The following is a 15,545-nucleotide window of genomic DNA, read 5'->3' as shown; positions in this document are numbered from 1 at the left end:
GATTGCTTTTGACAAGATGGCCATTTTTAAAATATTAATCCTGCCGATCAATTAACATGGGTGATTTCCTATCTCTTGAGGTTTTCTTTAATTTCTTTCTTCAAAGATTTGAAATTCTTGTCATAAAGATCTTTCCCTTGCTTGGTTGGAATCACACCACAGTTTTTATATTATTTGTGACTATTGTGAATGGTGTTGTTTTCCTAATTTCTTTCTCAACCTGTTATACTTTGAGTAGAAGATGGCCACTGTCTTGCTTGAGTTAAGTTTGTATTCAGACACTCTGCTGAAGTTGTTTATCAGCTTTAGTTTTGTGGAATTTTTGGGGTTACTTAAGTATACTATCATATAGGTTTGGGGATTTAGCTCAGTGGTAGAGCACTTGCCTAGCAAACGCAAGGCCCTGGTTTCGGTCCCCAGCTCTGAAAAAAAGAAAAGAAAAGAAAAAAAAGTATACTATCATATAATCTGCACATAGTGATATTTTCACTTCTTCCTTTCAAATTTGTATCCCTTTTACCCCTTTTTTTGATGTTTAATTGTTCTGGCTAGGACTTCAGGTACAATAATAACTATGTAGGGAGAGAATGGGCAGCCTTGTCTAGGTCTGATTTTAGTGGGATTGTTTCAAGTTTCTCTCCATTTAGTTTGAGGTTTGCTACTAGTTTGCTACTAGTTTTACTTTTACTATGTTTATGCATAGGCCTTGAATATGCAATCTTTCCAAACCTTTTACTATGAAGGGTTGTGGATTTTGGTCAAATGCTTTCTCCACATCAAATAAGATGATCATATGTTTTTTCCTTGAATTCACTTATATAATAGATTATGTTGATGTATTTCTGTATATTGAACCATCCCTGCATTCCTAGGCTGAAGCCTGCTTGATCATGTTGAATGATCATTTTGATGTCTAATCGGAATCAGATTTCTAGAATTTTATTGAGTATTTTTGCATTGATATTCATATGGAAAATTGGTCTGAAGTTCGCTTTTTTTGATGGGGTTTGTATGGTTTAGATATAAGTGATATTATGGCTTTATAGAAAAACTTGATTAGTGCTCCTTCTGTTTCTATATTGTGGAATACTTTGAAGAGTATTGGTGTTAGGTCTTCATTGACAATCTGGTAGAATTCTACATTAAAACCTTCTGGTCCTGGGTTTTATTTCATTGGAAGACTTTTAATGATTTATTTTATTTCTTTAGGCTTATGGAACTGTTTAGGTGGTTTATCTGATCCTGATTTAATTTTAGTATTTGGTATTTGTGTAGAAACTTGTCCATCTCATCCAGATTATTTGTTTTTTTTTTAAGTATAGGCCTATGTAGTAGTATCTGATGATATTTTAATTCCCTCAGTTTTTTTGTTATGTATATAATTTCATTTCTGATTTTGTTAATTTAGATACTTTTCTCTCTGCCTTCTGTTAATCTCGCTTAGGGTTTATCTATCTTGTTGATTTTCTTAGAGTACTATCTCCTGGTTTTGTTGCTTCTTTGTATATATCTTTTAAAATCTACTTGGCTGATTTCATCCTTGAGTTTGAATATTCCTTCATTGTATTATTTCCACTTAGGTGTATTTGCTTCTTTTTGTCCTAGAGCTTTAATGTGTGCTGTTAGGTTGTTAGTGTATGGTCTGTCCAGGTTTTTTGTTGTTTGTTTGTTTTTGTTTTTTGGCACTGAGGGCTTTGAGTTTTCTTCTTAGCACTGTTTTCATTGTGTCTCAGAATTTTCGGTTTGTTGTGCCTTCAATTGCTTGTAATTCTAAATAGTCTTGAATTTAGTTCTTCCTTGACCAAATTATCATTGAATAGTGCACTGTCCAGCTTTCATGTATATATGGGCTTTCTGTTGTTTTTCTTGTGGTTGAAGTCTACCCTTGGACATGGTTATCTGTTAGGATGCATGGGATTATTTCAAACTCCTTGTATCTGTTGAGGCTCCCTTTGTGACCAGGTGTATTTTCAATTTTGAAGAAGGTAATATGAGGTGCAAAGATGGTATATTCTTTTGTTTTAGTATGAAATATTCTATAAATATTTGTTAAATTCATTTGGTTCATAACTTATTTTAGTCTCTCTGTGTCTCAGTTTAGATTCTGTTTCCATAATCTGTCCATTAATGAAAGTGGGGTATAGAAATATCCCACTATTATTGTGTAAGGTGTAATGTGTGGTTTGAGCTTTAGTAAGGTTTCTTTTATGAATGTAGATGTCCTTGCATTTGGAGCTTAGATATTCAGTATTGAGAGATCATCTGGGTAGATTTTTTTCTTTGACAAGTATGAACTTTCTTATCTTTTTTTAAAATAACTTTTGGTTGAAAGTCGATTTTATTTGATTTTGGAATGTCTACCTCAGCTTCTTCCCTGTGACCATTTGCTTGAAAAAAATTCAGTCTTTTACTTTGAGGTAGTGTCTGTTATTGTCACTGAGGTCTGTTACATATACGCAGCACAATGCTGGTTCATTTTGACCTGTCTTGTGAGTCTATGTCTTTTTTATTGAGGAATTTAGTCCTTTGATGTTAAACTATATTAAGGAAAAGTGTTGCTTCTGGTTATTTTTGTTGTTAGAGGTGGAAATATGCTTGTGTGGCTATCTTATTTGTGTTTGTTGAAAGAAGGTTACTTTTTTGCTTTTTCTAAGGTGTAGTTTCCCTCCTTGTGTTGGATTTTCCATCTCTTATCCATTGTAGTAATTCATTTGTGGAAAGATTTTGTATAAGTCTGTTTTTGACATTGAATACTTTGTTTTCTCTGTCTATGTTAATTGAGAGTTTTGCTAGATATAGTAGCAAATATTTTTGCTGATATTTTTGTTCTCTTAGGGTTTGAATGAACTCTGATCAGGATCTTCTGGCTTTTAAAACCTCTTTGGAGCAATCTGGTATAATTCTGATAGGTCTGCCTTTATATGTCACTTGAATTTTTCCTTACTATTTTTAATATTCTTCATTTTGTGCATTTTGTGTTTTTATTATTATGTGACAGAAGGAGTTTCTTTTCTATTCCAATCTTTCTGGAGTTTTGTATGCTTCTTTTATGTTCATGGGTACCTCTTTCTTCAGGTTAGGGAATTTTTCCTCTTTAATTTTGTTGAAGATATTTACTGGACCTATAAGTTGGGAATCTTCACTCTCTTCTATATCTATTATACTTAGGTTTGGTTTTCTCATTTTGTCTTGGATTTCATGGATGTTTTGGTTTATGAGGGTTTTTTTTGCATTTTTTCATTTTCTTTGACTGTTATTCCACTGTTTTCTATGGTATCTTCTGCACCTGAGATTCTCCCTTCTATCTCTTGTATTCTGTTGGTGAGGCTTGCTGATCTCTTGTCTCCTGATTTCTTTCCTATGTTTTCTATCTCCAGGGTTGTTTTTCTTTGTGATTTCCTTATTGTTTCTATTCTCAGTTTTAGATCCTAGATTGTTTTGTTCAATCCATTCACTTTTTTTTTTGCTTTTGTGTTCTTCTAATTCTTAAAGGGATTTTTGTGTTTCCTCTTTAATGACTTTTACCTGCTTCGTTTACCTGTGTTCTCCTGCATTTCTCTAAAGGAATTAATTATACCCTTCTTAAAGTACCTTATCATCCTCATGAGATAAGATTTTAAATCTGAATCTTGCTTTTCTGTTGTGATGATGCATCCAGGACTTGCTGTAATGGGAGTTCTCAGTTCTGATTATGCCAGGTACCCTTGGTTTCTGCTGCTTATATTCTTGTGATTGCCTCTCACTATCTGCTTACTTTTAGTGCTACCTGCTGTTTCTGTCTCTGACTTAAGCTTGTCCCTCTTGTGATCCTGGTTGTTTCAGAACTCCTCAGAATCCAGCTGTCTCTATGATGTTGTGATCCTGTAGTCCTGTGATCCTGACATCCTGGGTGTTTTCAGAGTTCCTGGTATTCAAGCTGCCTCAGAGATCCTGAAATCCTGATGTGACAAAGGTCCTGAGGTCTTGTTGTGTTAGAGCTCCTGGGAGTCAAGCTTTCTCTGAATGATGTAAATGCATGAATGAGTAAAGACTCAGAGCCCTAGTTTAATTCCTGGCACAGGTGCAAGCAAGAAGGAACCTGTGTCTCTGGCTGGGCAGCATTTATATTTCCCTGGTTCCTGCGGGGGTCCCAATTTTGCAGGTTGTTGAGAAATTTGTTGTCACCTCAACTGTGACCTTGAGTGTGTCAAAACTCTAGTGTTCCTGGGTGTGTCTGATCTCATTGAAGTCAAGTTTTCTCTGTGATCCTGTGTTCCTGGGCATTTCAGATCACCTGGGCATCGAACGTCCTTTGGGTTTTGTAGGAGTTGGTACAGAGCCAGCACTCCAGGTATGCTCTGGGTGCAGGTTAAAACTGGAAGGAGACTCTGCTCCTCGTCAATCAGAGATTCTTGCATCCCTGGTATGCATCCCTATGTACATATCTGTAATATACATATATGCATATATATGCAAAATTTTAAAATAAATAATTAATATATTTTTAAATAAATGTATATATTCCTAAATCTTCTCAGACAGTATAATGTCACTTGTATGTATATTACAAGGGCTGGGCATTTGTTGTTGGACAACCAATTATTACCTTAACTTTACAACTGTTCAATCAGTCTGGTTTAGGGTTTTGTTTACATTGTTAATAAACTAGTCATTTGTTGTTCCATTTTTACAAATCAAATAAAATTAGAAAAAGGGAATTATAATTATAGATTGTTTTCACTCATGTATATGTTTTGTCCATATAAAAGGAATAAATGTTTTTAGAAACCCATGGATAGTTGACTGACGTTTCATAGAAATTATGCCAGTTAAATATGAGCAATGATTATTGACCTTCACTTGTGTATTTCCATTTAAGGTGATCTATCTCGTCAGAAATCCCAGAGATGTTCTTGTTTCTGGTTATTATTTCTGGGGTAATTCAACTCTTGCGAAGAAGCCAGACTCACTGGGAACTTATGTTGAATGGTTCCTCAAAGGAAATGGTGAGTATTCTGTGAAATATAGGAGATGAGGGAAACTCAGAGACATTTGCTTCATTAATTAATTAATTTATTCATATTATATCCCAATATCCAGCACACCTCTCTTCTCAATGCCCAACAGCTCCTTTTCCCATCTTTCTCTATTCTGAGAAGATGTAGGAGCACCCAGGCTATCTTCTCATCATTGCACATCAATATCTGCAGCACTAGATACATCCTCTCCCACTGAGGCCCAACAAGGTGGCCCAGTTAGGAAAATGAGTTCTACAGACAAGAAACAGATTCAGGGACAGACCTGGCTCCAGTTTTTGAGGGACCTGTGTGAAGATCAACCAGATATATGTGTAAAGGTCCCCTAGGTCTAGCTCATGCAACCATTTTTGGTTCGTGTTTCAGTCTCTGATAGTGCCCAAAGGTCCAACATAGTTGACTCTTTTGATCTTCCTCTGGAGTTCTTATTCTCTTTGCATCCCTCACTCCTTTCCCCAACTCTCCCACAAGACTCCCAAAGCTCTATCTAATGTTTGGCTGTGGATTTGTATATGTGTTTTAGTTAGCTGCTAGGTGGGGTTTCTCAGAGTACAGTTATTCTAGACACCTGCCTGCAGGCATATCAGAGCATTTAATAGTTCCAGCGATTATTTATGCCTATGGTGTATCTCAATTGTCATTAGTCATTGATTGAAATTTTCCCTGTCTCTGCAACAACTCTGTTCGTGCACATCTTGTAGGCAGGGCACATTTGGGGCCAAAGTTTTGTGAGTGGATTGCTATTTTTATCCCTGCACTGGAAGTCCTACCTGGCTACAGGGATCAGCAATTCAGGTTCCATAACCGAACTGTTAAGAGTCAGCCCTCAGATAGAGTCACCCTTATTGCTTAGGTTGGCCTTGATCTGTCTATATAGCCAGGGATGACCTTAAACCCTGGTTCTTCTTTCTGCTACCTCTTGATTTCTAGCACTATAAGCATCTACTGTATACACTATTTATTTGCTACTGGGGCTCAAAGCCCAAATTTCATGTGTGTTACCTAACAGGCCTACATCTCTAGCCTATTAGTATCTTATGTAGGCTCCTTTTTATCTGTACATTCAACCACCCTGTAGGCCCAAGGCTCATCATCATTTCAAATCTTTCTGTTCTCACACACCACCAAAGAAAAGGGCACAGCCTCAGCTTGCCCCATGACATATCATTTAGCACCATTTGGCTTAACTTGTCTTTCCAGATCTAACTTAGATAATGACATTAGTCATCATCTGAATAAGAAATTCTCTACATAGTCTCCCATACTTGAGCACTTGGTTCCCAGTTGTGGTACTTTTATGGATAGTTTATGAGGCACGGCCTTGCTGGAGGAAATATTTCATTCCAGGTGGGCTTTGAGAGGTTCAACCCTTAAGTTACTTCTGGTGAACTCCTTCACTTCTTGCTTTGTAGTTGAGGCAATGAAATCCCAGCATCCTGTTCCTATAGCTCTACCTGCAATAAGCAAGCTCTCTCTTCCTTTTTTAAATTTATTTTTGTGGCATATTTATATTTACATTTCAAATGTTATTCCCTTTCCTGGTTTCCACTCCAGAAACCCACAATCTCCCCTTGCTTCTATTAGGATGATCTCCCACCCACTTTCCCAGTCCCTCCCACCTCCCTGCCTTGACATTCCCCTACATTGGGGCATCAAGCCTTGAAAGGACCAAGGACCTCTCCTTTCATTGATACCTGACAAGGCCATCCTCTGCTACATATGTGGCTGGTATCTTGGGTCTATCCATTTGTATGTGTGGGATGGTGGTTTAGTCCCTAGAAGTTCTGTGGTTCTGGTTGGTTGATATTGATCATCTTATGGGGTTGTAACCCCCTTTAGCATCTTCAGTTCTTTCTCTGACTCCTCCATTGGGTACCCTGTTCTTAGTTAAACAGTTCACTGTGAGCATCTGCCTCTGAATTTTTCAGGCAACCCCTGTCTTCCTTAAGTTGTCTTGTTCATGGTGTTGTATCACAGCAACAAAAAAATAACAAATGTTATTTTCTTCCTCCTGTGTCTCTCATGTGTGTATTTTCTTGGTCATTTTTAGAATGGCTTCTTATCATTCTTATACATTAGCTTGACCATCCACCATTTTGTTAAAATGCATCTTTCTAAATATTGCAAACCCTAATTTCTTTTGTCTCAAAATTACTTTCAGAGGTGGGGAAGAGGATTCTTTATACTTTGATTTTATTAAAAATTCTACTGACATATATAAATTATATCTAAAAAAGGTTATATTATTGATATTTCCATTCATGTGTGCAGGTATTTTGATAGCATTAGCCCACTTATCTTTTTTGTCTTTTTCCCATTTTTGCTGATCCTTTTTCTTTTCCAAACTAGCTCTACTTTCCACTTTTATATTCCTTTTCTTCATGTGTGTTTTTGACCCAGTGAGTTTCCTTAGGATTGTTTACTGGAGCCAAGGCAAGGAGTCATTTGCAGGAACATGGATATCTTACCGGTACCTTATCTACTGAAAAACAATCTTCCTCTAACAGCAACCAGTAATGTCCTATAGATGCTGAGAAGAGGGAGGTCTCATGATCCCTGATCCTAGATACTGCCTCTATATCCCCAAGAAATGTGTAGGGATTTGGGAGCACCTCCTATCTCCTTGATAGAATATTGAAAGGCCTAGTTTTTTGGAGGTCTTGAGCAGTAATCACAACTGCTATGAGTTCAAGAGTGCTGTGACCATGTCATATTTAGAAGACAATATTCTACATGATTCTACTCCATCTTTATGCTCTTACATCATTCTCCTGCCTTCTTACTTGATGTTTTCTTAGTCTTTATTGCGGGGTATACATGTTTTATTTATGGTGAGCACTAAAGGGCACTTATTCTTAGCACTTTGGCTAGTTTTGATTCTCTGAAATTACCCGTGCCTACTGCAAGAAACATCATTCGATCAAACTGACAGTAGAGATATAAGCAACAAAAGGCATGGCTATATAGAAGATAATTTGATGTTCACATCATGTTCATTTATATGAATAAGAATGACAGCTACAACACTATAGTCTATTTCCTCCACAAAGTGGATGTTTGACCATGTAGACTAGTTATAAACTCTTCTCAATCGCAATCAGGAAATGACTGTTTACCCCATAACACAATAGACATTATTGATCAGTGAGCATGTCTTACAAGGCTGGTTGAAGTATAGGTCACAGTGTCCAAAGCTGAGTAATTGTTGAGGACAATTGTTGCTGTAAAATTATGTAAAATCAAATACTGTCTTTTATGTTGACTAGATCAAGCATTGCAGTGTCCCAAAATATCAGATAGATATCGTAATTTCAGTCAGGAAACCATCTACCTGCCCTGCTCCATCCCATTACACATTTCCAAAGTCCTTCCTCTGAGCCTGTCAATAGTATCTCTACCCATCTAGTTCCCAAGGCAGGCTTCATCATGCCAGAAATATGCATCCCAACTGTGTGGCAGCCCAGTGTCTCTGTTGCCAGACACTTTCCCAAACTCAAATCACAACAAGAAAGAACAGACAATACAATAACCTCTGCTCCAATTAATAAGATATAGTTGCCCACTTAAACATGCAAAGCCCTATATATATCCATCCCTTAAGAACATTCATAACAACTTGTAAAAGTAGAGTGGAATCTTAACATCTGCTTCCATGTTAATTGGCAGTTTTCTACCTTCCTGTTCCAGTCTCCTCTTCTTCCCTCAAACTTTTCTCCTGCTCATCCTTCCTTCTCATCCAATGACAGGCCTCGTTCAATCTTGTACTTACCTTCACCTGTGTAATGACATCATACTACATTTCACCCTTCTTGTCTAATTAAAAAAAAACCTTTCTCTCCAATATAAGCTGAGTACAAGTATTATTGTTTTGTAATTAAAAGCATAAAATATATCTAATACCGATTTCAATACTGTATCAGTTAAACAGAACATTTAGTTATCCATTACATCTAAAGAGAGGCTCAAAATCTATGTTATATCCTGGCTAGTTTGTATACTATCTGATAACTTTCTAATAAAATATGTATTTTCAGAATTAAATAGCATGATAAACTATGAGACTTTAATCAGTCTTCAACCCCATCAGACATCTGAGAATGACCAAATATCTATAGACATAGTAAGCCTAAAATGGCTTCTAGAACTGAGAGGTTGTAGAGACAAAACTCCACTAGCACAGTCCTCTGTAAGTATCATGTGAATGCAAGTCTTCAGCTTTCTGGCCGAAAAACAACTGACAGACTCTTGACATGCAGAAACTTCGAAGGGCTGACAATTGTAGCTTTGTAGAGATTATCAGTCACCAAGTATTCTGCATAAGGTGTCCCATTTTGGACTGTATTAGTCTGCAGATGAAACAGACAGTTTCTGTCCAGTGGTTGCCTAGCCACAAAGCATTGTCTCACCTGGAGGTTGAGATGCTCAATTTCTTCATTAAATCTGCCAAAGGACAAATCTTAGGGGAAAATATGTCTCAACAAAAGATGAATAACTTTAAATCTCATATTTTGTGGATTTCTGACATTTTCAAAAACCATCTATCTATATAATGTAATCTGGAATGTTTTCCATTAATTATCTTTTTATCTTCAATGTATTCTAACATATTTAGAGCCATGAATTTGCTCTTCGGCCCATATCTCACATGTGTAATCAATTCAGAAATTTGTAATGGCATCAATAGAAGGACTGGCTCTAAACCTTTTACTTTTAAAAAATTTTAACTAATAAATTCTATAGCAAAGTAAAGATAGGATTTTACTTAGTTATTAAATGAGAGTATGACTGTACAACTCAAACTATGTAATTCCTCCTTGTTAAATTACAACTATTTCTAAATTCCTCATAAAAACAACTTTAGAATAACCACTTTCAGTTCCCAAAAATTCCAGGGAATTGGAGCAATGACTCTTCAATAATTTTTCAAGCTGTACATTGATTGGCATTGAGATATCCTTGTGGGTAGGTGGTAGGAAGAAGTAAGCAAATGTTGTAATCAGATGTGTGTCTTAACTGGATGAATGTGAAAGTCCTTGAGACCAGGAATCCAAGTAGGTACATACTGTAGAAGATAATTCTCAAGACAGAAGTTTAGAAAAGAGATATCTTTTGTTTGATTCTCCTGTATCTAGTTTTTCATGATGTCTCCCTCTCTCAGATCTGATCAGTATGGCTCTGTTAGGTTTCCGGAGCCTAATCACACTTTTTAAAAACACAAAACCAAAACTGTTCCCCCAGATTACTGTGCTCCTTAGTCTATTACAGGAAAGTATGTATCTTTCACTCTCTTCCAGAGTAATAGTATAACCACAAAACTCAAAGTCACACCCATTATGAAGATTAAAGACTTTTTTAAAAGGAAGTAAACAATAGTGTATGAGCCTCATAGGTCTTTTTTTTCTTTGTAATCTGTCACATCAGGAAATTATCCCAAAATTCATATGGAGCACATGTTAAGAGAATCTATTGTGGTAAGTATCAAGAATAACCACAAACCTTCGCTAGTTGGCATCAACGAGTGATATGGCCGTTAGGTTCATAATTCATAAAACAAATTATACACCTTCTATCAATTCCCATATCAATAATCAACTTATTACACCAGAACATTTGCCCCAAATATATCGATCTCTCAAGCTCTCTACCTGGAGCCTCAGATTTTATTTAACCCTAATACCTTTTAAATGTCACAATTCTCTACTTGAAGTCAGTGACTAATTTTTCCCTATCTAAGATCAGAACTCCAGATGAAAATCCCAATGAGATTTGGGTAATCTCTGTACTCTCCTTAAAACAAACTGAATCACATTCTAATAATACCTGTCATTAAGACATAGCTTGTCTAACTAGGATTTCAACCCAAAATTCCTGAGGAGAGACATTAGAAGGTATATGAGTATGCTGAAAGACTTTCTTTAAAAAGTAGCTTTTATCTCTAACTCTTTGAGCTGTAACTACTTATTATAAAACAGGAGACCTACACCCTGCCAGCCCTGCTTGTTTCTGTTTCTATGTTTAAATCCCCTTGATTGAGACATCACATGACTAGACATGGTGCTGGCCTCCTCTTATGTAGAAAACAAAACTTTCTCTCAACTCTTAGGATTACTAGTGGATTCTCGTCTAGCAGGTTTGTTGGCCATCTTGCACTCTCTCCCAGAGTAATAATATAAGCATTGGGTACTATTGCTATGAAATTAAAATAATAAAATGCTGCCTTTTACCCCCACTAGATCCAGCACTGCAGTGCCCCAAGATATCTGATAGATATATTAATCTCAGACAGCAAATCATCTCCCCCGCTCTGCTCCATCCCATAAAACACTGCCGAAAGCCTCTCTCTGATCCTGTCAACAGTCTCCCTACCCATCTATCTCCCAAGGCAGGCTTTACCATGCCAGAAATATACATCCTAACTCTGTGGCAGCCCAGTGTCTCTGCTGCCTAATACTCTCCCAAGAAAATATCATCCCACAGACAACCTAATAGCAGACTGCCTACTATTGTGACGGAATAATTCAGCAGGAAAGCATAATCCAACCTATTCCCAGTATTCTTTCTTTTTTACTGGCTATTTTTAATTTACATTTCAAATGTTATTCACTTTCCTGGTTTGCTGGACATAAACCTCTATCCCATCCCCACACCTTCTTCTATGAGGGTGTTCCTCTTCACTAACTACCCCAATTCAAAACCGTCTGACATTTCCCTGCACTGGGATTATTTAAATCTATTTCTATCTGTTTAGTCCTGTTTTTTGACCAATTATATGGTCAATGTTGGAGAAGGTTATATGAGGTGCTGAGAAGAAGGTATATTGTTTGGCTCTAGGATGAAATATTCTATATCTGTTAAATCCATTTGGTTGATAACTACTGTTAGTTTCACTGGTCTGTGTTTATTTTCTGTTTCTATGATCTAACCATTGATGAGAGTGGGGCATCGAAATCTCCTACTATTATTGTCTGAGGTACAATGAGTGCTTTGAGATTTAGTAAGCTTTCATTTATGAATGTAGATGCCCTTGCATTTGTAGTTTAATAATTCAGTTTTGGGAGTTCATCTTGGTGAATTTTTTCCTTTGATGAATATGAAGTGTCCTTCCTCATGTTTTCTGCTAACATTTGGTTGATAGCTGATTTTTATTCAATATTAGAATGTCCACTCTGGCTATTTACTTTGGACCATTTGCAGGGAAATTTGTTTTCCAGCCTCTTCCTTTGAGGTAGTGCCTGTCTTTCTTACCGAAGTGTGTTTTCTGTACACAGCAAAATGCTGGGTCCTCTTTACAAATCTGGTCTCTTAGTCTATGTTTTTTAATTGGGGAATGTAGTTGATTGATGTTAAGAGATATTAAGTAATTATGATTGCTGTTTTCTGTTATTTTTGTTTTTGTTCTTGTTCTTGTTTTAGGTGGAATTTTGATTGTGTATCTCTCTTATTTTGGATTCTTTGTAAGGAGATTACTTTTTTGCTTTTACTAGGGTGTAGTTTCCTTCCTTGTGTTGGAGTTTTCCATTTATTATCTTTTGTAAGGCTGGATTTGTAGAAAGATTTTGTAGAAATTTGCTTTTATCATGGAGTATTTTGGTTTCTCCATTTATGTTAATGGAGAGTTTTGCCGGATGTACAAGCCTGGGCTGGCATTTGTGTTCTCTTAGGGTCTCTATGACTTCTGCACAGGATCCTATAACTTTTATGTTCTCTGGTGAGAAGTCTGATATGAGTTTGATAGGTCTAATTAGGTAAATTACTTGACATTTTTCCTGAAATGCTTTTAATATTTTTTCTTTGTTTTGTGCCTTTGTTGTTTTAACTATTTTGTGATGAGAAGAATTTCATTTCTGGTCCGTACTATTTTGAGTTCTGAAGGCTTCTTGTTTGTTTAAGGGCATCTGTCTTTTTTTGTTTAAATTTTTTATTAGATATAGCTTTTTTACTTACATTTCAAAGGTTATTCCCCTTCCCAGTTTCCTGTGCATAAGCGCCCATTCCCTCCCCTCCCCCTCCCCATATGCATATCCCCCTAATTGTTCCCCATATTCCCATGCCTGGGGTCCAACCTTGACAAGACCAAGGGCTTTCCCTTACACTGGTGCCCCAACAAGGTTATTCTCTGCTACATATACAGTTGGAGCCCTGGGTCAGTCCATGTATAGTCTTTCAGTAGTGGTTTAGTCCCTGGAATCTCTGGTTGGTTGCCGGTGTTGTTTATATGGGGCTGCAAGCTGCTTCACCACTTTCAATACTTCCTCTAATTCCCCCCAAGGGGGTCCTCTTCTTAGTTCTGTGTTTTGCTGCTAGCATTGACCTCTGTTTTGGACAGACTCTGTATGTGTCTCTCAGGAGAGATCTATACCCAGTTCCTTTCAGCATGCATATTTAGCTTCATCAAGCTTATCTAGTTTTGGTGGCTGTATATATATGGACCACATGTGGGTCAGGCTCTGAATGGCCATTCCTTGAGTCACTGCTCTAGACTTTGCTTCCATATCACCTCCTATGGATATTTTTGCTCCTTTTAAGAAGGAGTGGGAACATCCTCATTTTGGTCATCCTTCTTTAGCTTCCCGTGGTCTGTGGATTGCATCTTGGATAATTTGAGCTTTTTGTCTAATATCCAATTATCAATGAGTTCATACCAAGTGTGTTTTTCTGTGATTGAGTAACCTCACTCAGGAAGATATTTTCTAGTTCATTCTATTTGCCTATGAATTTCATGAAGTCATTGTATTTCATAGCTCAGTAGTACTCCATTGTGTATATGTACAACATTTTTTGAATCCATTCCTCTGTTGAAGGGCATCTGGGTTCTTTCCAGCTTCTGGCTATTATAAATAAGGCTGCTAGGAGCACAGTGGAGCATGTGTCTTTGTTGTATGTTAGAGCATCTTTTGGGTATATGCCCAAAAGAGGTATAGCTGGGACCTCAAGTAGTGTAACGTCCAATTTTCTAAGGAACCTCCAGTCTGATATCCATAGTGGTTGTACCAGGTTACAATCCCACGAACAATGGAGGAGTGTTCCTCTTTCTCCACATCCTCACCAGTATCTGCTGTCACCTGAGTTTTTTATCTTAGCCATGATGACTGTTGTGAGGTGGAATCTCAGGGTTGTTTTGATTTGCATTTCCCTGAAGACTAAGGATCTAGAAAATTTCCTAAGGTGCTTTTGGCCATTGGGTAATCCTCAGCTGAGAATACTTCATTTAGCTCTGTACCCCATTTTTTTAATAGGATGATTTGGCTCTCTGCAGTCTAACTTCTTGAGTTCTCTGTATATTTTGAATAATAGCCCTCCATCAGATGTAGTATTGATAAAGATCTTTTCCCAACCTGTTGGTTGCTGTTTTGTCCTAATTACAGTGTCTTTTACTTAACAAAAGCCCTGCAGTTTTATGAATTCTCATTTGTTGATACTTGATCTTAAAGAATGAGCCATTGGTGTTTTGTTCAGGAAATTTCCCCCAGTGCTCAAGTATTCAAGACTGTTCCCCACTTTTTCTTCTATTACTTTGAGAGTATCTGGTTTGATGTGGTGGTCATTGATGCACTTGGACTTAAGTTTTGTATATGGTGATAAGAATGGATCAATTGCAGTCTTATACATGCTGACCTCCAATTGAACCAGCACCATTTGTTGAAAATGCTATCTTTCTGCCATTGGATGGTTTTAGCATCTTTGTCAAAGATCAAGTGGCTTTAGGTATGTGGGTTCATTTATGGGTCTCCAATTCTGTTCCACTGATCTACCAGCCTGTCTCTGTACCAATACCATACAATATTTATGACTATTGCTCTGTAATACTGCTTGAAGTCAGGGATGGTGATTCCCCCAGAAGTTCTTTTATTGTTAAGTATATTTTTCATTATTCTGGGTTTTTTGTTATTCCAAATGAACTTGCAAATTGCTCTTTCTATCTCTATAAAGAACTGAGTAGGAATTTTGATGTGGATTGCGTTGAATCTGTAGATTGCTTTTGGCAAAACGGCCATCTTTACTATATTAATCCTGCCAATCCATGAGCATGGGAGATCTTTTCATCTTCTGAGATTTTCCTCATTTTTTTCTACAGAGATTTGAAGTTCTTGTCATTACGATCTTTCAGTTGCTTGGTTAAAGTCACACCATGATATTTTTATGTTATTTTGGACTATTGTAAAGGGTGTCATTTCCTTAATTTCTTTCTCTGAGTGTTTTTCCTTTGAAAAGCGGAAGACTACTGATTTGTTTGAGTTAATTTTATACCCCAACATTTTGCTGAAGTTGTTTATTAGGTTAAGTAGTTCTCTGGTGGAACTTTTGGGGTCACTTAAGTACACTATCATATTGTCTGCAAATAGTGATATTTTGATTTCTTCCCTTCCAATTTTTATCCTTTTGTCCTCCTTTTGCTGTCTGATTGGTCTGGCTAGGACTTCTAATAAGTAGGGAGAGAGTGGGCAGCCTTGTCTAGTCACTGGTTTTAGTGGAATTGCTTCAAGTTTCTCTCCATTTAGTTCGATGTTAGCTGCTGGTTTGCTGTATATT

The 15,545-nt window shown here is 37.0% G+C and overlaps 1 protein-coding gene across 3 annotated transcripts in view; it reads left to right on the top strand.

Moving 5' to 3' along the window:
* Positions 1-15,545, top strand: part of LOC120099768 (sulfotransferase 2A1-like) — a 56,891-nt gene that overhangs the window by 4,027 nt on the left and 37,319 nt on the right. For all 3 annotated transcript variants that reach the window (XM_063280915.1, XM_039100815.2, XM_063280914.1), the window contains exon 3: positions 4,859-4,985. In XM_063280915.1, the coding sequence (XP_063136985.1) occupies positions 4,859-4,985 (127 nt within the window). The remainder of the gene's footprint in view (positions 1-4,858; positions 4,986-15,545) is intronic.

The sequence above is a fragment of the Rattus norvegicus genome, chromosome 1 (genome assembly GCF_036323735.1).
Source record: "Rattus norvegicus strain BN/NHsdMcwi chromosome 1, GRCr8, whole genome shotgun sequence".
In the NCBI taxonomy this organism is placed as follows: Eukaryota; Metazoa; Chordata; class Mammalia; order Rodentia; family Muridae; genus Rattus; species Rattus norvegicus.
Note: the sequence above shows the minus strand (reverse complement) of the source record. Positions and strands in the feature narration are given on the sequence as shown.